The following is a 26,883-nucleotide window of genomic DNA, read 5'->3' as shown; positions in this document are numbered from 1 at the left end:
TCCTATCACCAGAAAAACGGTCAGGCAAGTGCATTTTTGGTTCAGGGACTACCCTCGGGGAAGTTCGTAAAAGATCTTCCTGCGACTTCACCCGAAGGGAAAGATCCTGAACCATCTGAGTAAGTTCTTGAATCTGGCTGACTAGGAGCTGGCCAGGATTTGGCCCTAAACCTGTGGGATTCATGAGGCCGATAACTCTTACAAAACTGAATAAGGAAAAAATCAAACCCTGTTTAATTTTAAGTTTTGGTATGGCCGGTAATAATGTTATGATTCCAGTACTCCTGACCGGAGGAGATCTAATGACAATGACCAGAGTACTGGAAGGGGAATGCTGGTTACGGGAGCTAGAAAGACTAGTTGCCCCTGGCGCCCTAACTCTATTGTCTCACCCGTGCTATCGAAAATCCCTTGCGAGACTATGGTTTCTTGAGCCCCTGGCAGCCACGTTTGAAAGGCGGATTATGTCTGCCCAACTCCGGTGCCCCCCGGTCTTAGTGAGAGACAAAGGGAAATCCGAGGCAGGATGATGACAAGAGGACCTCTGACTGACAACAGGCCAGGGGCAACAAGCTAACTAACCAAACCAGAAGTATGCGCGGAAAAACCGCCAGATAAAAGGACAACCAAAATCCACTAGTCCGTTACTCCTACCCAGCACCGCTGGATACCAGAGTGGATCTGTGGGAGCGGAATCCTCCGCAAATGCTCCGAAACACAAATAATAAATAATAAGTAATAAAGCGGCCAAGCCGCAACACACGGCTACGCCGTGACTCACGAACACCACTGGATGTTTAAAGGTGCTCAGCCAGGACTCCAGGAACAGATGACGACTTCCGAGTGCAGGACAACTGAGGACAGGAACGACCGGGTACAGCAGGACTGGAAACACTCTCAGCAAACAGATACAGCATGCAGGAAGCTATTACCGGCGTCTGTGAGAAGCCCTGGAAGTGTACTTAACAGGGAGTCCTCCAATCAGCTGTTCAGAGGCTGATTGGATTAAATGCCGTGCAGCTGCCTTGCTGCACGGCCAGGAAACAGGTGCCCTATTAATTTAAATGGACCCAGCAACGGGGAACGCGGTCCGCCAGTGGCGTCCCCGTTGCTAGGGTCCGTGCGGCTCCGTGCGCCCGGCGTCTAGCGTTGCCAGGGAGCCGGCGGCTGTACGCGCACGGCGTCCCTGGTTGCTAGGCGCCGGGCCGCACCGACGAGCGGACCCCGGCGCCTAACACCGACAGTTCCAGATGACAGAGGAGAACCTCTGTGGAGTTCACCAGGATCAACAAATCGTCCAGATACGGCAGGATTCTGAAACCCTGACGGCGCAGAAGGGCCGTCATGACCGCCATGACCTTGGTGAAGATCCGAGGAGCCGTGGTCAGTCAGAAAGGCAAGGCTTGGAACTGATAATGAAGGTTGCCAATAGCAAACCGAAGATATTGCTGATGCAACATGGCAATAGGTATGTGTAAGTAAGCATCCTGTATATCCAGGTATACCATATAGTCCTTGGGTTCCATAGCCAGTACAATAGAGCGCAAAGTTTCCATACAGAATTTGGACACCCTCACAAATTTGATCAAAGATTTGAGGTTAAGTATAGGTCGGGAGGATCCATTCGGCTTCGGAACTAGAAACAGCGTTGAATAGTATCCCCTGCCTCTCTGAGACAGAGGCGCCGGCATTATCACTTCAGTATCCAGGAGGGATTGGATAACCAAATGTAGAGTTTGTGCTTTTAACGGGTCCGAAGGGATAACTGTTGAGCAAAACTGGCGAGGGGGACGTCTCTTGAAAGAGATCGCATACCCGTGAGAGACCACTTCCTGCACCCAGGCGTCTGAAGTGATCTTTAACCATACCATGGTGAACTGCAGAAGTCGGCCTCCCACCCTGGGGTCCCCCAGGGGGAGGCCCGCCCTGTCATGCAGCAGGCTTGTCCAGTTTGGAAGCAGGCTGTCGGGCGGCCCAAGAACGTTTAGGCTTGGGCTTAGAGGACTTGGCAGTGCGAGCCTGTCTCGGGTACGCCTCACCCTTTGCTTTACCTGGAGGTCAAAAGGAACGAAAAGTAGTACTCTTAGCCTTCGGAACCAAAGAATTAGTACTTGGGAGAAACGCAGTCTTGGCCGACGCCAAGTAGGTCACAATTCTGTTCAGATCATCTCCAAATAGTATATCTCCCTTAAAAGGGAATACCGCCAAGTACTTCTTAGAGTCCAGGTCCACTGACCAGGACCGTAACCACAGAATCCGGCGAGCCAGGATAGACGTAGTAGATGCCTTGGCCACCATAACACCTGCATCAGACAATTGCTTGAACCCATGCTTCAATGCCTTTTGCAGCCCAAGAGGCTGCCATAGTGGGTCTATGTACAGCACCTATAAGAGTGTAAATAGACTTCAATCAACCCTCCACACGCTTATCCGTCGGTTCCTTCAAAGAGGTGACTGTGGTGACAGGCAGAGTAGATGACACCACAAGATGGGCTACATGTGAGTCCACTGGAGGCGGGGTTTCCCACCTGTTACTCAACTCCACAGAGATAGGATAACGAGCTAGCATCTTTCTAAACAGGGAAAATTTATTTCCTGGAGAAGACCAGGATTCCTGACGTATGTCAATTAAATGGTCAGAATGTGGTAAGATTAATTTAGTAACCTTCTAACGTTTAAACTTATCAGGTTTCTTAGACGTATCAGGAGGGTCAATCTCATCATCAATCTGAAGAATCAGCTTGATAGCCTCCACTAGGTCAGGAACATCAACCTGTGTTGTAGAATCTTCATCAGAAGCAGCAGTATCAGCATCTGATGGATCAGTATATTCCGCATCCGAATCGGAAGAATCATCCAAAATATTTGTGGATTATGAGGAAGAAATGGCCCGCTTAGATGACCCTTTGGTCCCAGTAGGGCGAGGGTTAGGTTTTTGTTTTACCAAGGACTGATTTAATTGCTGTAACTGGGTTGACAGAGTATCCGCCTATGGTGGATTAACTACAGGGACAATATATGGCTGTAATGGCAGAGGAGGTCCCACAGGGGGCGTAAGTCTTGTTACAAGCGTAGTCAGCATATTTGAAAATGCAGTCTAAGGTGGATCTGCCATAGGTGCTGCGGGCTGACTAGGGGGTGCAGAACACCCAGTACCTGGACCCTCAACAGAAATTATTTCCTCAGGTAAATCCGTGGCGCCAGCACTGCATGATGCAGGAGCGTCTGCGGATTTCCCGCCCTGTGCAGCAGACATTATTGGGAATGTAGCCTTAAGGTGTATCAGTACAATATATCCAGACAAACACAATACCTGACAAAAAAAACCTAAGATCTGTGATTGCAATTGCAGAGCACAAACAGAGGATTTAAGTGGTATGGGGTGACTGAAACACACAGTGAAAAATACAAAACAGTATATCCTGTGGAACACAATATGGTATATGAGACCCTGATGCACTTAATTCCCCAGGGTACAGAATATATTGATATCAATATATGTGATACACAAAATAGAATCCACACAGTAGCTATAGGCACACACAGTCACAGGTACAACGCAGAAATTATTACCCGAACCCGCACGCCTGTGCAGCCTCAGCCACCAGCTTCAGCGCTACCCGCGCTGTATTAGCATCAGAGAGTCCGGCACTGCTACTATAAATTTACACGGCGGGCAGCGCTGAAGCTACCTTCCCCATGCGCTCCGCCCCCCACCTCGTTTCCTGCAGTGTCTGAGCGCGGGCGGGAGGCGCCAACTTTGAGCCGCTGGTCACTGCCATCCCTGTGTTCCTGCCTCTGGGAACTCAAGCTCAGTCACCACCAGCCACCGGCCCCAGGGGTGTGTACCAGTCACCACACAGTGCCTGACAGCCAGGGGAGGGCCGGTGTGAGGATTCATATTACTGCTCAGGCCATTCCCTGTTCCCCCATATCTGTAGCCCAACATCCCCCTCTCTGTGTGCCCCAACACTTCCCCTCTTCCTGTGAACCAACAGCTCCCCCAACTCCCTGTGCCCCAACACATCCCCTCTCTGATCATGCTGCTGCCATGATCAGAGCAGAAGCTCATGCAAGCAGGAAGCAATGAAGTGTGCTGCTGAAGCCACGCAAGCCCGAGCCACCGCAATGAAGCGTGCTGCCGGAGCCGCGGAATTAAAGCCGGAGCCGCAGCCATGAAGAGTGCTGCCATCAACGTAAATGACCTGGGGCAGCCAGGGCACTGACTGAGTGGCCAGGTGTGCAGAGCCGTCCAAGCCATGTAATTGCACAGGGTCATCCTGGAGCCATACAGCCATTGGGCACAAGGAACCAACAGCCTGCAGGAAATGGAAGTGAGACCTTGTCCTCAGACAGACGCATGCGTACAGGTTAGTGCCGGTGACTCTTTGCTCATCTGTGTCTGAAGGTGTGTACACACGGTGAGAATTTTTCTTACGATTTTGACTACATAGTCAAAATCTTAAGAAAAGTTAGTGCAGATCGCCGATGCTGATGCGATGCCGATGCGCAGTCCTAGGCTGTGCAGGCAAGTCAATTTTGACTATCTCGTAGAAAAAATTGTCAAAATTGACACTAGACCAAAATCGCACATAGGCCCTCATTCCGAGTTGATCGCTAGCTGCCGTTGTTCGCAGCGCAGCGATCAGGCAAAAAAATCTGCACTTCTGCGCATGCGTATGGTGCGCAGTGCGCACGCGCAACGTACTTTCACAAAAGCCAATGCAGTTTCACACAAGGTCTAGCGACGCTTTTCAGTCGCACTGCTGATTGCTGAGTGATTGACAGGAATGGGACGTTTCTGGGAGGTAACTGACCGTTTTCAGGGAGTGTGCTGAAAAACGCAGGCATGTCAGATACAAACGCAGGCGTGCCTGGGGAAACAGGGGAGTGGCTGGCCGACCACAGGGCGTGTTTGTGACGTCAAAACAGGAACTAAATAGTCTGAAGTGATCGCAAGCTAGGAGTAGGTCTGCAGCTACTCAGAAACTGCTAGAAAAAATTTAGACGCCGTTCTGCGATCCTCTCGTTCGTACTTCTGCTAAGCTAAGATACACTCCCAGAGGGAGGCGGCTTAGCATTTGCACTGCTGCTAAAAGCAGCTAGTGAGTCAGTTATGTGCTTGTGATACCGACCTAGTCCCTATCGCACAGTGAGAATCGGGGTTAGCCCGAATCTCACCGTGTATATGCACCTTGACTCTACAGTGTGGGCTGGGTGCCAGGGAGAGCTGCAGTATCAGGAAAGTTATTCCCAGCGGCGGATTGGCATGCCGGGACATCGGACCGGATTCTGTTTGGCCGGTCCAGCCATCCCCTCATTGACTGCCCGCTACCCCCATGCAGGCCGCCAGCCACGATCGGGGCAGCGTTAACTGAAAGCTTCTGCGCATGCACAGAAGCTCAGTGAAGCACTTTGAAAATTGCCGCCATCTGAGCTTCTGCACATGCGCAGCAACCCCTCCTCCCCATAATGCATAGTATTCTGAGGCGTCAGTCACTACCAATGTGCATAATGTACTTTACCTGGTGCAATGTGTAATAATGTGGTCTGCCTGGCGCAAAGTGTATAACGTGCTCTGCTTGGCGCAAAGTGTATAACGTGCTCTACCTGGTGCAATGTGTATAATGTGCTTTACCTGGTGCAATGTGTATAATGTGCTCTGCCTGGCGCAAAGTGTATAACGTGTTCTGCCTGGCGCAAAGTGTATACCGCGCTCTACCTGGCGCAAAGTGTAGAACGTGCTCTATCTGGCTCAATATGTACAACATGCTCTATCTGGCGCAGTGTGTATAGGAGCTTTTACCTGGTGCAATGTATATAATCAGCACTACTGTGTGGTGTAATGTGAATTGGCACTATTATGTGGCCACGCCCTTCCCCATGAAGCCACGCCCCTAAATTTTTGCAGCACGCCTGCTGCGTGCACTTTACATACATACCTATACTCAGGCCTTCTGATCAGTAATCCCGCCCACTTGACAGACTCCACCCCCCCCCTATTAGTGCTGTTTCCATACATTTCCCGGGCTGGTTTTCAATCCCAATCCGCCCCTGCCTGCACCCCCATATTCTGTGGCCCTTCTGCATCGGGGAGCATCACCCTACCCCCTGGGGCAGCTATGAAGCTGACCGACAACGTGCTGCACAGCTTCCGGGTGGCAAAGGTTTTCCACGAGAACTCCGATAAGATCAACTGCTTTGACTTCAGTTCTGGCGGGGAGACAGTCATTTCCAGCTGCGACGACGACTCCATCATGCTGTACGACTGCCAGGAGGGCAAGCCCAAGAGGACGCTGTACAGCAAGAAGTACTGTGTGGATCTCATCCAATACACACATTCAGCAAATACCGTGGTTTATAGCTCCAACAAAATTGATGATACCATCCGGTACCTCTCTCTTCATGGTAATAACTATAGCCGTTATTTCCCAGGCCACAATAAAAGGGCCGTTGCGTTATCTATGTCTCCGGAGGATGATGCGTTTATTTCTGGGTCCTTCGATAAAAGTATCCACCTATGGGACCTCCAGTCTCCCAACTGCCAGGGTATGATGCACTTACAGGGGAAGCTAGTGTGCTCATTTGATCCAAAGGGTCTTATTTTTGCTGCAGGAGTTAGTTCCGAGATGGTGAATCTGTATGATCTTCGCTCTTTTGATAAGGGTCCATTTGCCACCTTTAAGATGAACTATGACCGCAACTGCGAATGGACGTCACTCGAATTTAGCAACGATGGAAAATTAATTCTTCTCTCTACCAACGGCGGCTTCCTGAGGTTGGTTGATGCATTTAAAGGGGCCATGCTACACACCTTTGGGGGTTATAACAGTAAAATGGTCACACTAGAAGCTTCTTTCACCCCGGATTCTCAGTTCATTATGATCGGGTCGGAAGATGGCAAGATCCATGTATGGAATGGAGAGAGCGGCATGAAAGTGGCCATACTGGATGGCAAGCACACCAGACCCATCACCTGCTTACAGTTCAATCCCAAGTTCATGACCTTTGCATTGCATTGGGTGGGGAAGGAGTAGGGAGATGAGCAATGAGGAGGAGGAGGCACTTAACTAGCAGATGTGTATAATGGACTCTACCAGACGTAATGTGTATAATGAGCTCTACCGGGTGTAATGTGTAACATGTGTAATGGGCTCTACCAGGCGTAATGTGTAACATGTGTAATGGGCTCTACCAGACATAATGTGTAACATGTGTAATGGGCTCTACCAGGCGTAATGTGTAACATGTGTAATGGGCTCTACCAGACATAATGTGTAACATGTGTAATGGGCTCTACCAGGTGTAATGTGTAACATGTGTAATGGGCTCTACCAGGCGTATGTGTGTATAATGGGCTCTACCAGGCATAATGTCTATAATGGGCTATATCTGGCGTTATATGTATAATGGACTCTACCTGGCATAATGTGTATAGGGGCTCTACCACGTGTAATGTGTACAAGCGGCTCTACCAGGCAAAATGTGTATAATGAGCTCCACTTAGCATAATGTGTGTAATGGGCTCTACCTGGCATAATGTGTATAAGGGGCTCTACCAGGTGTAATGTGTATAAGGGACAACTCCCAGCTGCTCCATAGAGTTCCATACAGGTGCAAGAGACCTGTCTAAGGTGGCCAGGAGCTAGGGGCGCCAAACTGAGATTTTATCTTGGACCGCCCAACCAAAAAATGTTCTGACACCCCTGATGTATACAGATAAAACAATGCACAGTAAACACTGGATGTATATCACAGAATACTTGTACTAAATATTAATTTACTGTAGTAGTGCACTTGTTTCATAACTAACGCTGTTTAAACGACATGTAGAATACTTAAGTGTCCTGTAAATGCACAGCGCTGATGAGACAGGCGGCATTACAGAGGAGACAGTGCCCAGCAGTCCCAGGATCAGTGCAGCTCTGTGAAATGGCGCCCAAACGCTGACAGGGAGTGAGGGAGAGAGAGAGAGAGATGCAGCTCCAGGGCAGGAACAACTGCTTTAGATGGTGCCTTCTCCCCTTTGCTGGACTTCACCACCCGGTATTATGGAGCCTATAATAAACGGAATTTTGAGTAAATCCGACCTGTGCTCCCTGCCCTGGTGGATATAGTGGGGTCCCTGCACAGCCAGTGTCCAAGCCAGTGGCGCGGCCCGTCTCCTGGGACCACGACCGGATCGAAACCCTCTTACCTCCTCCCTGAAGTGCGTCCACACGATCCAGGAGAGCAGCAGCGGTGACGTGTGTCTGATGACCAGAGCGCTCTGCTGCAAGTACCCAGCAACCAGGGCGCGGGAGTATACAGCGCCGCTGTGGGAGGTGATGGAGCCGCAGCACAGAATGTCAGCATGACATACACAGCATCTAGTGCCTGTGCTGAGGCCCTTGAAGTCTTCTTTCTTCTTAAAAAGCTCTCCTGTTAGCTGCCTGCACTGCAGGCACCAACTTACAAACTTAACTCCAGTGCCTGGAGGCGGGGCTATAGAGGAGGCAGTGCAGTGCATCCTGGGAACAGTCAAAGCTTTATCCTGTTGGTGCCTCGGATCAAGATCCAACTCTGCACCCCAATGTTATTCCCTGTGAAATACCAGTGTACCCCGCTGCAGAAATATATGTAAATAATACTCTGTGTGCCTAGCAGCCCACTCCGACCCCCTCACAGTATTCAATGAATATAGTCTCCTTTCCATACCCTGCTAGCAGAACTCTGCCTTAGTGTCTCCTGCCTGGTTGGAGCGCTTTCCTACTTCCCTACAGTGGCCTGGCGACAGCTCTGCGCCTCTGCTATGTTGACCTAGCCCAGTGTGTCAGTGCTGCACAAGGCAGTAGAGAGACTGGCTAGGCCCAGGTACTTTCCAGAGGGGAGTGGCCTGATCACAGGGGATGGCCATGTACCTTTAGAATAAAATACAGAAAAAAATAGGATTTTAAATACCTACCGATAAATCCTTTTCTTGTAGTCCATAAAGGATATTAAGGACAGATTAGTACGATGGGGTATAGATGGGTCCAAAGGAGCCAGTGCACTTTAAATTTCTTCCACTGGGTGTGCTGGCTCCTCCCCTCTATGCCTCTTCCTACAGCTCAGTTATAGGTAAACAGTGCCCGAAGGAGAATGACATACTTGAGAGAAGGAACATAACAAAAATAGGATTTTAATACCTACCGGTAAATCCTTTTCTCCTAGTCCGTAGAGGATGCTGGGGACTCCAAAAGGACCATGGGGTATAGACGGAATTTGCAGGAGCTTGGGCACACTAAAAAGACTTTGACTGGGTGTGAACTGGCTCCTCCCTCTATGCCCCTCCTCCAGACCTCAGTTATAGGAACTGTGCCCAGGAGAGATGGACATTTCGAGGAAAGGATTTTTGTTAAACTAAGGGCGAGAAACATACCAGCCCACACCACAAACATACCGTACAACTGGAGCAGCATGAAACCAGATAACAGTATGAACTAACAACAGCAACAAGCTGAATATAACTGATACACAAACCTCGTGTAACCGAAAATAACCAGTATCAATACAACTGCAAGGAACAGTCCGCACTAGGATTAGAGATGAGCGGGTTCGGTTTTACTCGGTTTTACTCGGTTCTCAAAACGGCATCTAATTGGCTCACGGATGTCACGTGTTTTGGATAGCCAATAAGATTCGGTTTTGAGAACCGAGTAAAACCGAGTAAAACCGAATCCGCTCATCTCTAACTAGGATGGGCGCCCAGCATCCTCTACGGACTAGGAGAAAAGGATTTACCGGTAGGTATTAAAATCCTATTTTCTCTTACGTCCTAGAGGATGCTGGGGACTCCAAAAGGACCATGGGGTCTATATCAAAGCTCCAGAGCGGGCGGGAGAGTGCGGACAACTCTGTAGCACCGACTGAGCAAACATGAGGTCCTCATCAGCCAGGGTATCAAACTTGTAGAACTTAGCAAAAGTGTTTGAACCCGACCACGTAGCTGCTCGGCAAAGTTGAAGTGCCGAGACCCCTCGGGCAGCCGCCAAAGAGGAGCCCACCTTCCTGGTAGAATGGGCCTTTACTGACTTCGGCAACGGTAGCCCAGCCGAAGAATGAGCGTGCTGAATCGTATTACAAATCCAGCGTGCAATAGTTTGCTTAGAAGCAGGATTTCCAATCTTGTTGGAAGCATACAGGACAAATAGAGCCTCTGTCTGTCTAGTAAGAGCCGTTCTAGCGACATAAATTTTCAAAGCTCTTACAACGTCAAGAGATTTTGGGACCGCTACAGCATCTGTAGCCACAGGTACCACAATAGGTTGGTTTATGTGAAACGAAGAAACCACCTTCGGTAGAAATTGCTGACGAATCCTCAATTCCGCTCTATCCGAATGAAAAATCAAATACGGACTCTTGTGAGACAAAGCTGCCAACTCGGACTCTCGTCTGGCAGACGCCAGAATCAAAAGCATGACCACTTTCCAAGTGAGAAACTTTAACTCAACCTTACGCAAAGGTTCAAACCAGTGAGACATAAGAAACTGCAACACCACTTCAAGATCCCACGGCGCCACAGGTGGCACAAATGGAGGATGGATATGCAGCACTCCCTTCACGAAAGTCTGAACCTCAGGAAGGACGGCCAATTCTTTTTGAAAGAAAATAGATAAAGCCGAAATCTGCACTTTGATGGAACCCAATTTCAGGCCTGCATCGACGCCTGCCTGCAAAAAATGGAGAAACCGACCCAAGTGAAACTCCTCCGCAGGAGCTGCTTTGGTTTCACACCACGACACATACTTTCTCCAAATACGGTGATAATGTTTCGCCGTAACCTCCTTCCTAGCTTTAAGGAGAGTGGGGATGACCTCCCCGGGAATACCCTTCCGAGCTAAGATTTGGCGCTCAACTTCCACGCCGTCAAACGCAGCCGCGGTAAGTCCGGAAACGCGCAGGGCCCCTGCAGTAACAGGTCCTCTCTCAGAGGAAGCGACCAAGGATCTTCCACAAGCAATTCCTGAAGATCCGGATACCAGGCCCTGCGTGGCCAATCTGGAACGACGAGTATTGCCTGAACCCTTGTTCGTCTTACGATCCTCAGCACCTTTGGAATGAGAGGAAGCGGAGGGAACACATACACCGACGGAAACACCCATGGAGTTACCAAGGCGTCCACTGCACTGGCTTGGGGGTCCCGTGACCTGGAACAATACCACGGAAGCTTCTTGTTGAGGTGAGACGCCATCATGTCTATCAGAGGAATTCCCCAACGCCTTGTCACTTCTGCAAATACCTCTTGATGAAGAGCCCACTCTCCCGGATGGAGATCGTGTCTGCTGAGGAAGTCTGCTTCCCAGTTGTCCACGCCCGGGAGGAAGACTGCTGACCGAGCGCTCACATGCTGTTCCGCCCAGCGAAGGATTCTTGTGGCCTCCGCCATAGCCGCCCTGCTCCTTCTTCCGCCTTGGCGGTTTACGTACGCCACCGCTGTTGTTGTCCGACTGGATCAGGACAGGTAGACCGTGAAGAAGGTTCTTCGCTTGCAGCAGGCCGTTGTAAATGGCTCTTAACTCGAGAACATTTATGTGGAGACAAGATTCCTGGCTTGACCATTTTCCCTGGAAATTTCTTCCTTGCGCGACTGCGCCCCAGCCTCGGAGACTTGCATCTGTTGTCAGCAGGACCCAGTCCTGGATTCCGAATCGGCGTCCCTCTAGAAGGTGAGAGCCTTGCAGCCACCACAGGAGAGAAATCCTGGCCCTGGAAGATATACTTATTTTCCGGTGCATGTGCAGGTGAGACCCGGACCATTTGTTCAGCAGATCCCACTGAAACACCCGGGCATGAAACCTGCCGAACGGAATGGCTTCGTAAGCCGCAACCATCTTCCCTAGAACCCGAGTGCATTGATGAATCAACACACTTGTCGGCCTCAGAAGCTCCCTGACCATGGTCTGGATTTCCAGAGCTTTGTCCTCCGGAAGAAACACTCTCTGTAGCTCCGTGTCCAGGATCATGCCCAGGAAGGGCAGCCGAGTGGCAGGGATCAACTGAGACTTTGGCAAATTTAGAACCCAACCGTGTTGTCGTAGAAACCGACAGGGAGAGATCCACATTTCTTAACAACTGTTCCTCGGACCTCGCCTTTATCAGGAGATCGTCCAAGTACGGGATAATTGTGACCCCTTGCTTGCGAAGGAGAACCATCATTTCTGCCATAACCTTGGTGAAAACCCTCGGGGGCCATGGAAAGCCCAAACGGCAACGTCTGAAATTGGTAATGACAATCCTGCACCGCAAATCTCAGGAAGGCCTGATGCGGAGGATATATTGGGACGTGTAAGTAGGCATCCTTTATGTCGACTGACGCCATAAAATCCCCCTTCTAGGCTGGAGATTAGAGCTCGAAGAGATTCCATCTTGAATTTGAAAGTCTTCAAGTATGGATTGAGGGATTTTAGGTTCAGAATCGGTCTGACCGAACCGTCTGGCTTCGGTACGACAAAGAGGCTCGAATAGAACCCTTCCCCCCGTTGGGACGGGGGAACGGGAACAATGACCCTCTGTTGACACAACTTTTGTATCGCAGCATTTACTACTTCTCTTTCCGGAAGAGAAACTGGCAAGACCGATATGAAAAAGCGGCGAGGGGGCATCTCCTGAAACTCCAGCTTGTACCCTTTGGACACTATGTCTAAGACCCAAGGATCCAGGGCTGATTGAACCCAGACCTGACTGAAGATCCGGAGACGGCCCCCCACCGGCACGGACTCCCACAGGGAAGCCCCAGCGTCATGTGGTGGACTTGGTAGAGGCGGGGGAGGATTTTTGGTCCTGGGTGCCTGATCCTGCAGGCGACTTCTTTCCCCTTCCTCTACCCTTTGAAGCGAGGAAGGACGAGCCTTTACCTCGTTTGTATTTATTAGGTCGAAAGGACTGCATCTGTTGATGGGGTGCCTTTTTCTGTTGTGTGGGAACATAAGGAAGAAAAGATGACTTACCCGCAGTAGCGGTAGACACCAGGTCAGCCAGGCCGTCACCAAACAAGACACTACCTTTGAAGGGGAGAGCTTCCATATTTTTCTTGGAGTCGGCATCAGCATTCCATTGATGGATCCACAGCGCCCTCCTGGCCGAGACCGCCATGGCATTGGCTCTTGATCCCAAGAGGCCAACATCTCTCGCCGCATCCTTTAGGTAATCTGCAGCGTCCTTGATATAACCAAGAGTCAAAAGAATATTATCTTTATCAAGGGTATCCATATCAGAAGCTAAATTATCAGCCCATTTAGAAATAGCACTACTCACCAATACCGACGCCACAGCAGGTCTGAGCAATGCACCCGTATTAACGAAAATGGCCTTCAAAGACGTTTCCAGCTTGCGATCCGCCGGGTCTTTGAGAGCAGCCGTGTCAGGGGACGGCAGCGCCACCTTCTTGGACAAACGGGATAGAGCCTTGTCGACATTCAGAGATGACTCCCATTTTTCCCTGTCATCAGAGTGGAAAGGATACGCCATAAAAATTCTCTTGGGAATCTGCCACCTCTTGTCTGGCGACTCCCAAGCTTTTTCACAAAGAGCATTCATTTCATGAGAAGGGGGAAACTTCACCTCAGGTTTTTTCCCTTTAAATAGGCAAATCCTAGTTTCCTGAACCGCAGGTTCGTCAGAAATATGTAAGACCTCTTTAATAGCCACAATCATGTACTGAATACTCTTAACTACCCTTGGGTGTAAAGTAGCCTCATTAAAATCGACATCGGAATCCGAGTCCGTGTCGGCATCTGTATCTACCATCTGGGTAAATTAACGTTTTTGTGACCCTGAGGGGGTCTGCACCTGAGCCAAAGCATCCTCCATGGATTTTCTCCATGTCTGTGTCTAAGAATCAGATTTATCCAACCTCTTAGACAACAAAGCAACATTAGCATTAAGTGTACTCAACATAGCAACCCAATCAGTTGTCGACTGTGTCGACAGAGCCATTTCCAGCTCCTTTTCTGCGCCCCCAGTAACTTCCTCCGGGGAGGAACACTCAGCCTCAGACATGCCGACACGAAGTACCGACACCCAACACACACACTCACCAATAAAGGGGACAGCCTATAGGGAAGCCCAGAGAGAGAAACACAGAGGAAGTATGCCAGCTCACACCCCAGCGCCCATATATTACACCACAGCAATATATGTCCAGCGCTGTACTGATAAATTATAAAAGCACCAAAATATTTGTGTGTCCCCCCCCCCGCCCCGTTTTGCTCCCTTTTACGTGTGAGGAGCTTGGAGGTCCGGGCCAGCGTTCTCTGCAGCGTCTGTGGAGAGAAGAAAATGGCGCTGGTGAGCTGTGCGGCTAAGCCCCGCCCCTTCCCGGGCGCTTCGGTCCCGCCTGAATTTGAATTTTTTATACTGGCGGGGGTCCGATATACGGTGTCCGGGCACCGAATATGTCTTTTACCAGTTTAAAATACCTCAGTAACTGCTGCCCAAGGTGCCCCCCCCCAGCGCCCTGCACCCTGTGAGTGCCGTTAGTGGTATGTGTGGGAGCATGGAGCGCAGCGCTACCGCTGCACTGTACCTCCGTTACTGAAGTCTTCTGCCGTCTGAAGTCCTCGGTTATTCTAATACTCACCCGGCTTCTGTCTTCTGGCTTCTGTGAGGGGGGTGACGGCGCGGCTCCGGGAACAAGCAGCTAGGCGAACCAAGTGATCGAACCCTCTGGAGCTAATGGTGTCCAGTAGCCTAAGAAGCAGAGCCCTTAACTAAGCAGAAGAAGGTCTGACTTCTCTCCTCTGCAGGGAGCCTGTAGCCAGCAGGTCTTCCTGAAAATAAAAAACCTAACAAAAAGTATTTTTCCAGAGAAACTCAGTAGAGCTCCCCTAGTGTGTGTCCAGTCACTCCTGGGCACAAAGTCTAACTGAGGTCTGAAGGAGGGGCATAGAGGGAGGAGCCAGTTCACACCCAAAGTCTTTTTAGTGTGCCCAAGCTCCTGCGGATCCCGTCTATACCCCATGGTCCTTTTTGAGTCCCCAGCATCCTCTAGGACGTAAGAGAAAAAAAGTGTGGTGAGATTTTCACACCAGCACACCAATATATAACTTAGCAAGCAACATCTGGCAACATTAACAGCAACAGCTGAACAGGAACACATAACAGAACCTGCAGAAAGTCACCGCACAGAGGCGGGCGCCCAATATCCCTTATGGACTACGAGAAAAGGATCTGCCAGTAGGTATTTAAAATCTTATTTTCTCTAGCATCCATAAGGGATATTGGGGACAGATTAGTACGATGGGGATGTCCCAAAGCTTCCAGAACGGGAGGGGACGTGTGTAGACTTCTGCAGCACCGCCTGCCCAAACTGGGTATCCTCTTTGGTCAGGGTATCAAACTTGTAGTACTTCACAAAGGTGTTCTTCCCTGACCAGGGCAGCCGCCCAGGAAGAGCCCACTGATCTTGTAGAGTGGGCCTTCAGAGACTGCGGATCCGGTAAGGCTGCCGATGCATAGGCCTGTTGGATAGTAAGCCTAATCCAACGAGCAATAGACTGCTTAGAAGCAGGGAAACCCTTTTTCTGCGACAAGGAATCTGTCTTTCTGATCCGAGCCGTCCTTTTGATATCAATTTTCAAGGCACGCACAGCATCCAATGCCTCCGGAGGAGCAGAAGTGTCAGATCTGGACTGAATCACGATAGGTTAATTCAAGTGAAACGCGGAGATCACCTTCGGCAGGACCTGCTGTCTAGTCCTGAGCTCCTCTATGTTCTCGTAAAAGATCAAGCACGGACTTTTGCACGACAAGGATCCCATTTCTGAGACACGCCTAGCAGAAGCCAGGGCAGTAACATCACCGTTTTCTACGTGAGGTACTTATCTTCTACTGTCGTCAGAGGTTCAAACCAGGAGGACTGTAGAAAACGTAACACTACATCCAGATCCCAAGGTACCGTAGGCGGCATGAATGGAGATTGTATGTGAAGCACCCCTTGCAAGAAGGTCTAAACTTCTGGCAAGAGAGACAACTTCTTCTGGAAGAAGATGGAAAGAGCTGAAATCTGGACCTTAATGGATCCCAGACGTAAGTCTTTATCCACTCCAGCCTGCAGGAATTCCCATGTTGAATTCTGCAGAGGGATATGTGCGTTCCTCACACCAAGAGACATATCTCCACCAGATATGATGATAGTGTTTTGACATCACAGGTTTTCTGGCTTGCACCATAATGGCATTGACCTTTTTTAAAAGTCCTTTGTGAGCTAGGATGTTCCACTCAACTTCCATGCCGTCAAATGAAGCCGCTGTAAGTCCGGGTAGACGAATGGTCCTTGTTGAAGAAGATCCCTTCTTAGCAGTAGAGTCCAAGGGTCCTCTACGGATATGTCCAGAAGAGCCGCATACCACGTTCTTCGGGGACAATCCAGGGCAATCAAGATTGCTTCCACTCTTTGATATCTGATACACTTGAGCACCCTTGGGATCAGCGGAATTAGAGGAAATAGGTAGAAGCAGCGAAGCTTCTTGTTGAGACGAGAGGCCATCAAGTCGATCTGTAGGCAATCCCACCTGTCGATGATTTGCTGAAACACCTGAGGATGTAGTCCCCACTCCCCCGGATGGAGGTTGTGTCGACTTAGGAAGTCCGCTGCCCAGTTGTCCACCCCCGGAATAAAGATCATGGACAGTGCTCTTGCATTTCTTTCCGCCCAGAGGAGTATTCTTGACACTTCTCGCACGCAGGCCTTGCTTTTTTTCCCTGCTTGTCGATGGATGTACGTCACCGCTGTGGCGTTGTCCGACTGCACCTGGATCGCCTGAACCCGGAGTAGAGGGGATGCCTGAATCAGAGCATTGTAGATAGCCCAAAGTTCCAAAATGTTGATCGGAAGAAGGGCCTATTGGGCAGACCACCTGCCCTGGAACTGCGCCCCCTGGGTGACAGCTCCCCATTCTCTCAGACTCGCATCCATCGTGAGGAGGATCTAATCATGAATCCCAAAGTGTCGACCTTCCAGCAGGTTGGAAGACTGTAGCCACCACAGGAGAGAGATTCTGGCCTGAGGGGATAGCCGAATCATCCGGTGCATCTGAAGATGGGAACCGGACCACTTGTTCAGGATGTCCAATTGGAACGGTCTGGCATGAAACCTTCCGTCTTGAATCGCTTCGTACAAGGCCACCATCTTTCCCAACAATTTTATGCAAAGATGAATGGAGACTCGAGTAGGTCGGAGCACCATGCAAACCATTTCTTGAAGTGTTCTTACTTTGTCCTTTGGGAGGAACACTTTCTGTGCTACAGTATCCAGCAGCATCCCCAGAAACAGGAGCTGTTGAGAGGGTTCCAGGTGGGACTTCTGCAGATTGAGGATTCACCCGTGGTGTGACAGAAGTTGGATAGTGCGATCTATATGGAGTATTAAAAGCTCCCTGGAGCTCACTTTTATCAGGAGATCGTCCAGGTTTGGAATAACATTGACCCCCTGGACCCTGAGTTGAAACATAATTTCCGCCATCACCTTCGTGAACACCCTCGGAGCTGTAGACAGGCCGAAGGGGAATGCCTGAAACTGGTAGTGATCGTTCAGCAGGGCAAACCTCAGATAGGCATGATGAGGAGGCCAAATTGGGATATGTAGGTAAGCTTCCTTGATATACAGGGACACAAGGAATTCCTGTTGTTCCAGGCCTGCAATCACCGCTGTCAAAGATTCCTTGAATTTGAAAACCTTTATCACTGACCTGGTTTGGGAGTGTTGTGGACTCAGGGTTTCTTCCGGTGACCGGGAAGAGGAACCGCAACTGGGCCGCAGCAGAGATGGCCGAATGTAAGTTTTCCTCATGCAGGATCAGGTCGGCAAACAGGAGGCACACGTGGACGCTGAAGGTCTCCTGAAAGACAGAACTTGAAAGGTGCTGGTGAATCAGAGAAGAATACCAGGTGCTGGAGGCACAACTGCGCTTACGTGCGCTGGGGCTTGGAGACACTGAAGTGTTTGTAGGCGCTGAAGTGCTTGGAGGCACTGAGGTGCAGGGAGGCGCTGAAGTGCTTGGAGGCGCTTGGAGACACTGAGGTGCTTGGAGGCACTGAGGCGCTTGGAGGCACTGAGGTGCTTGGAAGCGCTGAGGCCCGTGGAGACACTGAGGTGCTTGGAGGCGCTAAGGCGCTTGGAGGCACTGAGGTGCTTGGAGGCGCTGAGGCGCGTGGAGACACTGAGGTGCTTGGAGGCGCTAAGGCGCTTGGAGGCACTGAGGTGCTTGGAGGCGCTGAGGCGCGTGGAGACACTGAGGTGCTTGGAGGCGCTAAGGCGATTGGAGGCACTGAGGTGCTTGAGGCACGGAGGTGCTTGAGGCACGGAGGTGCTCGGAGGCACGGAAATGCTCGGAGGCACGGAGGTGCTTGGAGGCACGGAGATGCTCGGAGGCACGGAGGTGCTGGGAGGCACGGAGGTGCTTGGAGGCATGGAAGTCTGGCGATCACCACTCCTGGGGAACTGATGATACTCAGGCACTGATGCAGTTCCTGGTGCCTGAATTTATACTTCCCACCACCAGCTGGTTGGTGGGAAGTGCCTGATGACGTCACCCGCCCAGACGCCGGGCCGAGCGTCGGGAGCCGACAGCGAGGACGGCCGCAGAGAGGACCAGCGCACCCGGAGAGGTAAGTAAGGGGCCCGGGGCGGCAGCATGACAGTACCCCCTCCTCTAGGGGTGGCCCCTGGACACTTCCCAGGTTTCGTAGGGTGCTTGGCATGGAAGATCCGGATTAGTCGAGGAGCTGAGACCTCAGAAGCTCCTATCCAACTTCTCTCCTCAGGACCATAACCTTTCCATTCTACCAGATATTGCAGGTTCTTATGAAGATAACGAGAGTCCAGAATAGTTTTGATCTCGAAGTCTGTCCCAGTTTCAGTTTCTACCGAAGTGGGGCTTGAGGGCTTAGAATGAAAACAATTAAGGATGAGAGGACGAAGGAGAGAAACATGAAAGGCATTTGGTATGCGTAGATGGGAAGGTAATCCCAACTTGCAGACCACAGGATTCAGGATTTGTAGCACAGGGTTTGGACCGATGAACCTTGGGGCGAACTTCATGGTTGGTACCTTTAGCCGGAGGTTACGTGTGGAGAGCCATACCCTGTCTCCAACCTTGTATTGAGGAACGGCTCGCCGTTTCTTGTCCGCGAAGAACTTGTATCGGACAGAAACCTTTTTAAGACTAGCATGAACCTTACTCCAAATTTGTCTGAAGTGTAGTAGAGTGGAAGTCACAGCTGGAACCTCTCCTGTTGGAAGAATTGGTAATTCCGGAATTTGTGGGTGGAAGCCATAGTTGATGAAGAACGGAGATTCGCCAGTGGAGGATTGAAATGAATGGTTATGTGCAAACTCTGCCCAAGGCAATAACTCTACCCAGTTGTCCTGTGAAGGGGATAGATACAGGCGGAGGAAAGTCTCCAAGTCTTGATTGACTCGTTCCGTTTGCCCATTAGTTTGGGGGTGATAAGCGGACGAAAACTTACGTTTAATTTGTAAGGCCAAGAAGAGAGCTTTCCAAAACCTTGCGGTGAACTGTAACCCTCGATCAGAGACTATTTCTTGAGGCAACCCATGCAACCGAAAATGTTCTCTGACAAATATTAGAGCTAATTTAGGAGCTGTCGGCAGACCAGTCAAAGGAACGAAATGCGCCATCTTCGAAAAACGGTCGACGATCACCCAGACAGTGTTGAAACCTTTGGAATAGGGCAAGTAGGTGACGAAGTCCATGGAAATGTGAGTCCACGGTTTCATAGGAATGGGCAGAGGACGAAGTAACCCAGCAGGAGGTAGATGGGGAGATTTATGCTGTGTACACTGTGGACAAGAATTAACGTAATCCTGTACATCCTTCCTCATGGAGTCCCACCAGTAAGATCTTTGCAGAAACTTGTACATCTTCTGGGCGCCGGGATGACCGGAAAACTTGGAGATATGGGCCCACTGTAGTATCCTCGACCGGAATTTAGCTGGTACGGATATTCTTCCAGGGGGAGGACCTGGAGTAGTTGAGGCAGCGGAGACAGAAATTGGATTCAGAATTAAACTCCGCTCAAAAGAATCCTCTTCATCTGTGGGAGTTTGTGAACGGGACAGTGCATCCGCTTTAGTATTTAAAGTCCCGGCTCGGTACTTGATAACAAAAGAAAATCGAGTGAAGTAGAGTGCCCATCTAGCTTGGCGAGGATTCAAGCACTGTGCGGTTTTGATATACAACAAATTTTTGTGATCAGTGTAAATGGTAATCACATGTTTGGCCCCTTCTAAGAGATATCTCCACTCTTCCAAGGCAGATTTAATTGCCAAGAGTTCCTGGTCTCCAATAGTGTAATTTCGTTCAGCCGGAGAGAATTTACGAGAGTGAAAGCCACACGGATGTAATTTCTTATTTGAGGCGTACTGAGAGAGAACGGCCCCAACTCCGACCGAGGATGCGTCAACTTCTAGGAAGAAAGGTTCCTCGAAATTTGGTTGTTGGAGTACTGGAGCAGACATAAAAGCCGATTTCAAGTGGGAAAAGGCCTCTATGGCTTCGGGGGGCCACAAACCCGGGTTGGAACCCTTCCTCGTCAAGGCGGTAATGGGTGCAACAATGGTGGAGAAACTTCTAATGAACTTTCTATAATAGTTTGCAAAACCCAGGAATCTCTGTATTGCTTTCAAGGAGAGTGGCTGTGCCCAGTCCCGAATGGCGGAAAGTTTCTCCGGGTCCATGCAAAACTCCATCCCCGAGATGATATAACCGAGGAACGGTATTGATGTTACTTCGAAGGTACACTTGGATAACTTGGCATAGAGATGATTCTCACGTAGACGGCAGAGTACCTCTTTGACCTGTATCCTGTGTTCAGCAAGGTCTTTGGAAAAAATCAGTATGTCATCCAAATACACCACGACACTTAGGTATAACATGTCTCGGAAGATTTCGTTGATGAATCCCTGGAAGACAGCAGGAGCATTGCTAAGACCGAACGGCATCACCAGATACTCATAATGCCCATCCCGGGTATTGAAGGCGGTCTTCCATTCATCTCCCTCTCTGATGCGTATAAGGTTATAGGCCCCCCTCAAATCGAGCTTGGAAAAAACGTGGGCACCACGAACTCTATCAAATAGCTCTGTGATTAGAGGCAAGGGGTATTTATTTTTGATGGTAATATCATTTAGGCCGCGGTAGTCGATACATGGTCTTAACCCTCCGTCCTTCTTTTTCACGAAGAAGAAGCCCGCTCCAGCCGGGGAGATAGAGGGGCGAATGAATCCCTTGTGAAGATTGGACTTGATATAGTCTGACATAGCTTGTGTCTCTGGAAGGGACAGAGGATAAATGCGACCTGGGATGAGGTCAATGGGGCAGTCCCAAGACCTATGGGGTGGTAACTGGTCAGCCGCCTGTTCCGAGAACACATCCTTGAACTCTTGGTACGCCTCCGGGATAAGTTCTTCCTCCGCCTTAGTAGAAACACGAAGTGGACAGACAGGAGTGAGATAGTTAGCGTGACAAAAAGAACTCCAAGACCGAATCTGTGCTGTCTTCCAATCGATATGGGGATTGTGAATTCTGAGCCAAGGCATTCCGAGAACCAGATCGTGATGCATCTCCGGAATCACCAGGAACTCCAAATATTCTTGATGTAGAGCCCCGACCTGTAATTTAACTGGAACCATGTGTTCTGTTATGATACCCTTGGATATCCTAGTACCATTGATAGCTGTCAAGGAAATAGGCCGTTCGATGGACCGTACTTCCAAATTCAGGCTTTGGACACAGAGGGAAGAAACAAAATTCCCCGCAGCCCCGGAGTCTAACAGGGCTTCAAAAGACTTGGAAGTAACCTTGGTGGTTAACGTTACAGGAAGCAAACAGTCCGAAGTCGGAGAAGATTTGGTCGTAACCCCCAACTTGACTCCTCCGGAACAAGCTAGGCCTGCCCGTCTCCCGGACGGGATTTGCAAGACTTGATGAAGTGCCCCGCAGCTCCGCAGTACAGACAGAGTTTACCCTCATGACGACGCTGTCGCTCCTCCGGGGACAATCGGGATCGGTTAATCTGCATGGGTTCGTCTGGACTTGGGACCACCGCTTGCCTTGCATGGGGAAGCCGGAACCTAGAACGATCCGATCGACTACGTTCACCTCCACGTTCCTGCATCCGGAGATCTACCTTGACACAGAGAGAGATCAATTCCTCTAAAGAATCCGGAAGCTCCCGAGTGACCAACTCATCCTTCAGGCGATCTGAGAGACCGTTCCAGAAAGCAGCTCTCAGAGCCTCATTATGGTTTCTTCCGGTGACCGGGAAGAGGAACCGCAACTGGGCCGCAGCAGAGATGGCCAAATGTAAGTTTTCCTCATGCAGGATCGGGTCGGCAAACAGGAGGCACACGTGGACGCTGAAGGTCTCCTGAAACAGAACTTGAAAGGTGCTGGTGAATCAGAGAAGACTACCAGGTGCTGGAGGCACAACTGCGCTTACGTGCGCTGGGGCTTGGAGACACTGAAGTGTTTGTAGGCGGTGAAGTGCTTGGAGGCACTGAGGTGCAGGGAGGCGCTGAAGTGCTTGGAGGCGCTTGGAGACACTGAGGTGCTTGGAGGCGCTGAGGCGCTTGGAGGCACTGAGGTGCTTGGAGGCGCTGAGGCGCGTGGAGACACTGAGGTGCTTGGAGGCGCTAAGGCGCTTGGAGGTACTGAGGTGCTTGGAGGCGCTGAGGCGCGTGGAGACACTGAGGTGCTTGGAGGCGCTAAGGCGATTGGAGGCGCTGAGGCGCGTGGAGACACTGAGGTGCTTGGAGGCGCTAAGGCGCTTGGAGGCACGGAGGTGCTTGGAGGCACGGAGGTGCTTGAGGCACGGAGGTGCTTGGAGGCGCGGAGATGCTCGGAGGCACGGAGGTGCTTGAGGCACGGAGGTGCTTGGAGGCACGGAGATGCTCGGAGGCACGGAGGTGCTTGGAGGCACGGAGATGCTCGGAGGCACGGAGGTGCTTGGAGGCACGGAAGTCTGGCGATCACCACTCCTGGGGAACTGATGATACTTAGGCACTGATGCCTGATACTCAGGCACTGATGATTCCTGGTGCCTGAATTTATACTTCCCACCACCAGCTGGTTGGTGGGAAGTGCCTGATGAAATCACCCGCCGAGACGCCGGGCCGAGCGACGGGAGCCGGGAGCCGCCAGCGAGGACGGCCGCAGACAGGACCAGCGCACCCGGAGAGGTAAGTAAGGGGCCCGGGGCGGCGGCGTGACAACCTTCAGGTAAGGATTTAAGGACGACTCTTTTGTGTGCGCACTCTTAACAGTCGGTAAATGCCGTGTATTATATATAGACTCTAAAACATAACGTTTAATAATATGCATCTTAAATGCTTATTTGGCTCACAGAAAACAGCTAGAAAAGATATACACGGTGTGGAAAAATGCAAGGTGAACGAATTATCTTGCGATGTGCAACTTCATCATTAGAGTCTCCAAATATAGGGGTTCACCCGCACTCTTACAATAAAAAATAGTGATGCTAAAAATTCTGTATGTTCTGGTCAATCTCCATATAATATGGGTTGGGGGTATGCAGCCATATATCTGGACTGTAACCTGCCACCCTGACCAGTACAGATAAACTGTATTAATTAGGCCACAAATGGCCAGGCATTACAAAGAGCCCCACCTGGGTTTAGGTGGCACTGTACATGTAATAATGATATTTTATAGAGAAAAAAATTATTAAGTATCCCCTCATATAGAAATAATGACACGTGCTATATGGAAGAAAGATAGAGGTGCTTCTGCTGTTAATGTTAAAGGTTTTATCGATGTCCTAGTGGTTCTCTAGACCGCTACAACACTTGGTATTCCTTGGCGGTCGCCCTTCCAGGTACTAACCAAGCCCAAACCGCTTGGCTTCTTAGATCAGACGAGATCGGGCATATGTGGTGTGGTATGGTAGTAGAGTCTCTGAACTGATAAAACCACTAATGAGAGAGCACCAGAAAAGTAGATTACATCAGAGAATATATACGTTGGGCAGGTGTCCTAAAGAAGTATTAGGAAAGTGAAAAATACAGTATGGTGAATCTGCTGTCTGTGTTAGGCAGGAGATTAGTCCTGGATCACAGGTGAGAGTTCACCGAATAAGTGTAGTAGAGTTTCCAACTTTATTCACAGGTTACATTTTTTAGTATAGATAACCTGACTCTGTATCCATTGTGGAAAGGAAACAACTATAGTTGGGTGAGATACTTTTAATACTTATTCTAAATATAACAAATGCTGATCGACCATTGGCTGATTGTTTAGTAGTTTGCGTGCATGTTATATATGACGGGTGGTCTTCAGTTTGCCGGCTGTCGGGATACCGGCGCCGAAATCCCGACAGCCGGCATACCGACACTTTTTCTCCCTCTTGGGAGTCCACGACCCCCCTGGAGGGAGAATAAATAGCGTGGCGCGCGTAGATTTGCGCTCGCCGCGCTGTTGGTATGCCGGCGGTCGGGATCCCGGCGCTGGTATGCTGGTCGCCGGGAGCCCGGCCGCCGGCATACAGTACTACACCCATATATGACTGCTGCACAAATAAGTAAGTATTGCCTCGGTGCGTAAAGATTAGGCTAGGTTGATCACTATAAACATTGCAGTGTGATAGTCTTCTCATACACACAATAGGTAAATATTACCACAGAGCCTAAAAATTAAGCAGGTTGAGCACTATAGACACTACAAAATGATAGTCCCTTCACACAGAAATAAATAAAGTCTAGCTTGTGCTTGGAAGATATAACACGCTAATGGATAATATTGCCCTATATCACATGTGGCTTGTGGAAGAACTGATAGTTCGTATCATTATTCAACCTTTGTGGCCGTTCGTGCAGTGCTACAGTATCAGGTGATGCACCAACTCTGAGATATGACACGGATGAAAAATATTAGAAAAGTTGAGATATGCTCAATTATGCTCAGATTGACCATGGTTTAGGAGAAACAGTGGTCAAAGGGATACTAATGAATAATGGTATTGGTTGTCGGAATGATCCTTTTGCAAATTTGCAATTGAGCATAATTGAGCGAGAGACTGAGACGTCAACTGCTGGAGACTCCTCCCAGAATTTCCTGCCTTCAGGGGCAAAGGGGAATGTATGCAAAAACCGTTTTGACACCTGATATTTCTTATCTGGAGTCTTCCAGGCTATTTTAAATAAGTCATCCAATTCCTTGGAATCAGGAAATGTGACTGTCAGTTTGTCCTGTGGGAGGAAAAATTACTGCTGAGTAGTAGCATACTCCAGGGGGAGCTTTAGCACATCCCTAATGGCCAATATGAGGGTGTTCAATACCCTGGGTAGGGGTGGAATTCCCACTTATGGGGTCCACACCGTCCCCATCATCAGTATCTGATAGGAGTGCAGGTAGAGCACGTTTTTGTGCACCTGTAGTAGACAGGGGGGGGGGGGGGGGATGTTTAGCAGGTAGACTTGCCACTGCTTGTTACAGTTCCTGATTCTTATTTGCATTTGCAGTGAGCTGAGATGACATATCAGACATCGGGGGTCATTCCGAGTTGATCGCTAGCTGCTGTTGTTCACAGCGCAGCGATCAGGCTTAAAAGCTGCATTTCTGCGCAAGCACATCGTACGGGTACAAAGCCCGTTGTGGTTGTGCACAGGCTCTAGCGAAGTTTTCAGTCGCACTGACGGCCGCAAGAAGATTGACAGGAAGGGGGCGTTTCTGGGTGTCAACTGACCGTTTTCAGGGAGTTTTTGCAAAAACGCAGGCGTGTCTGAAAAAATGCAGGCGTGGCTGGGCATTCGCTGGGCGGGTGTATGACGTCAAATACTGACACGAATAGGCTGAAGTGATCGCAAGCGCTGAGTAGGTTCAGAGCTACTCAGAAACTGCACAAACTGTTTTTGCAGAGCTCGGCTGCACATGCGTTCGCACTTCTGCTAGGCTAAAATACACTCCCTAGTGGGCGGCGGCATAACGTTTGCACGGCTGCTAAAATTAGCTAAAGAGCGATCAACTCGTAAAGACCCCCATCATATTTCTGATAGCCCCCAACCAGGAGGGCTCTGGACTCTCCCCCACACTGAAATCAGCATTCTGAGATGGCTGACTACACTGCTCACATATTGAGCCAGATGAACTAGGAGAGAATCTAGCATTACATACACTGCATGACTTCTGTTTTACCATTGTGAATCAGAAAAACAGGTATAATACACATACAACACGGCATGATATTGATATATTGCAAGCCTGCCCTATTGCATGTGAGAGGACACAGGAGAGAGGACCCCAACACACCCCACGCTGTACAGCCCCAGTGAGGCTGTCAGCGTTTTTATGTGTAAACTCAGTGAGACTGTAATATGATAAAATCGCACAGAAGGATGTTATTGTGCTCTAGTATAGCGGCTCTCCCCCTCTACACCGGGTACCAGCGACCCAGGGACTGTTTGGAGGAGTTGTGGAGGCTGCTGCTGCTATGCAGAGGAAGGTGCCAAAATGCCACTGAGCCCGCTCTCCGTCCCCCCGCCATGGCGCCGGAGTTGCTTCTGTATTTTTATACTGGCCATGTCTCCCAATATGTACAACCTCACATAAATGCTTGGTTTACTATATTTAGTCTCACGCAGGGGCTATAGCAGGTCCCCCCCAGGAGGAACCCGTAGGCCACACCCACGCTTTCAGCCGCACAGTAAAACCGGGGGACCCCCCCTAGCGGGGCCCCCGGTTGGTACTCACCACCGATGATCACCTTCAGGCAGCGTTAGGTGTGTGCAGCATGCTGTGACTGCGACAGCCAAGGCGCCATGCCCCGCTGAACAAACAGCCCCTCAGGACAGTGGTCCTGCAGCGGGGAAGCGGCTTTGCACCTCAA

The 26,883-nt window shown here is 50.1% G+C and overlaps 1 protein-coding gene across 1 annotated transcript; it reads left to right on the top strand.

Moving 5' to 3' along the window:
• The first annotated feature begins 6,122 nt into the window (after positions 1-6,122).
• On the top strand, positions 6,123-7,037 carry LOC134979930 (WD repeat-containing protein 82-like). The gene has a single exon (XM_063946541.1). It carries the CDS (start codon positions 6,123-6,125, stop codon positions 7,035-7,037), a length of 915 nt encoding a protein of 304 aa, XP_063802611.1.
• Positions 7,038-26,883: the final 19,846 nt, after the last annotated feature.

This window comes from Pseudophryne corroboree, chromosome 12 (assembly GCF_028390025.1).
Source record: "Pseudophryne corroboree isolate aPseCor3 chromosome 12, aPseCor3.hap2, whole genome shotgun sequence".
Lineage (NCBI taxonomy): Eukaryota > Metazoa > Chordata > Amphibia > Anura > Myobatrachidae > Pseudophryne > Pseudophryne corroboree.
This window is presented reverse-complemented; position numbering and strand designations above follow the sequence as displayed.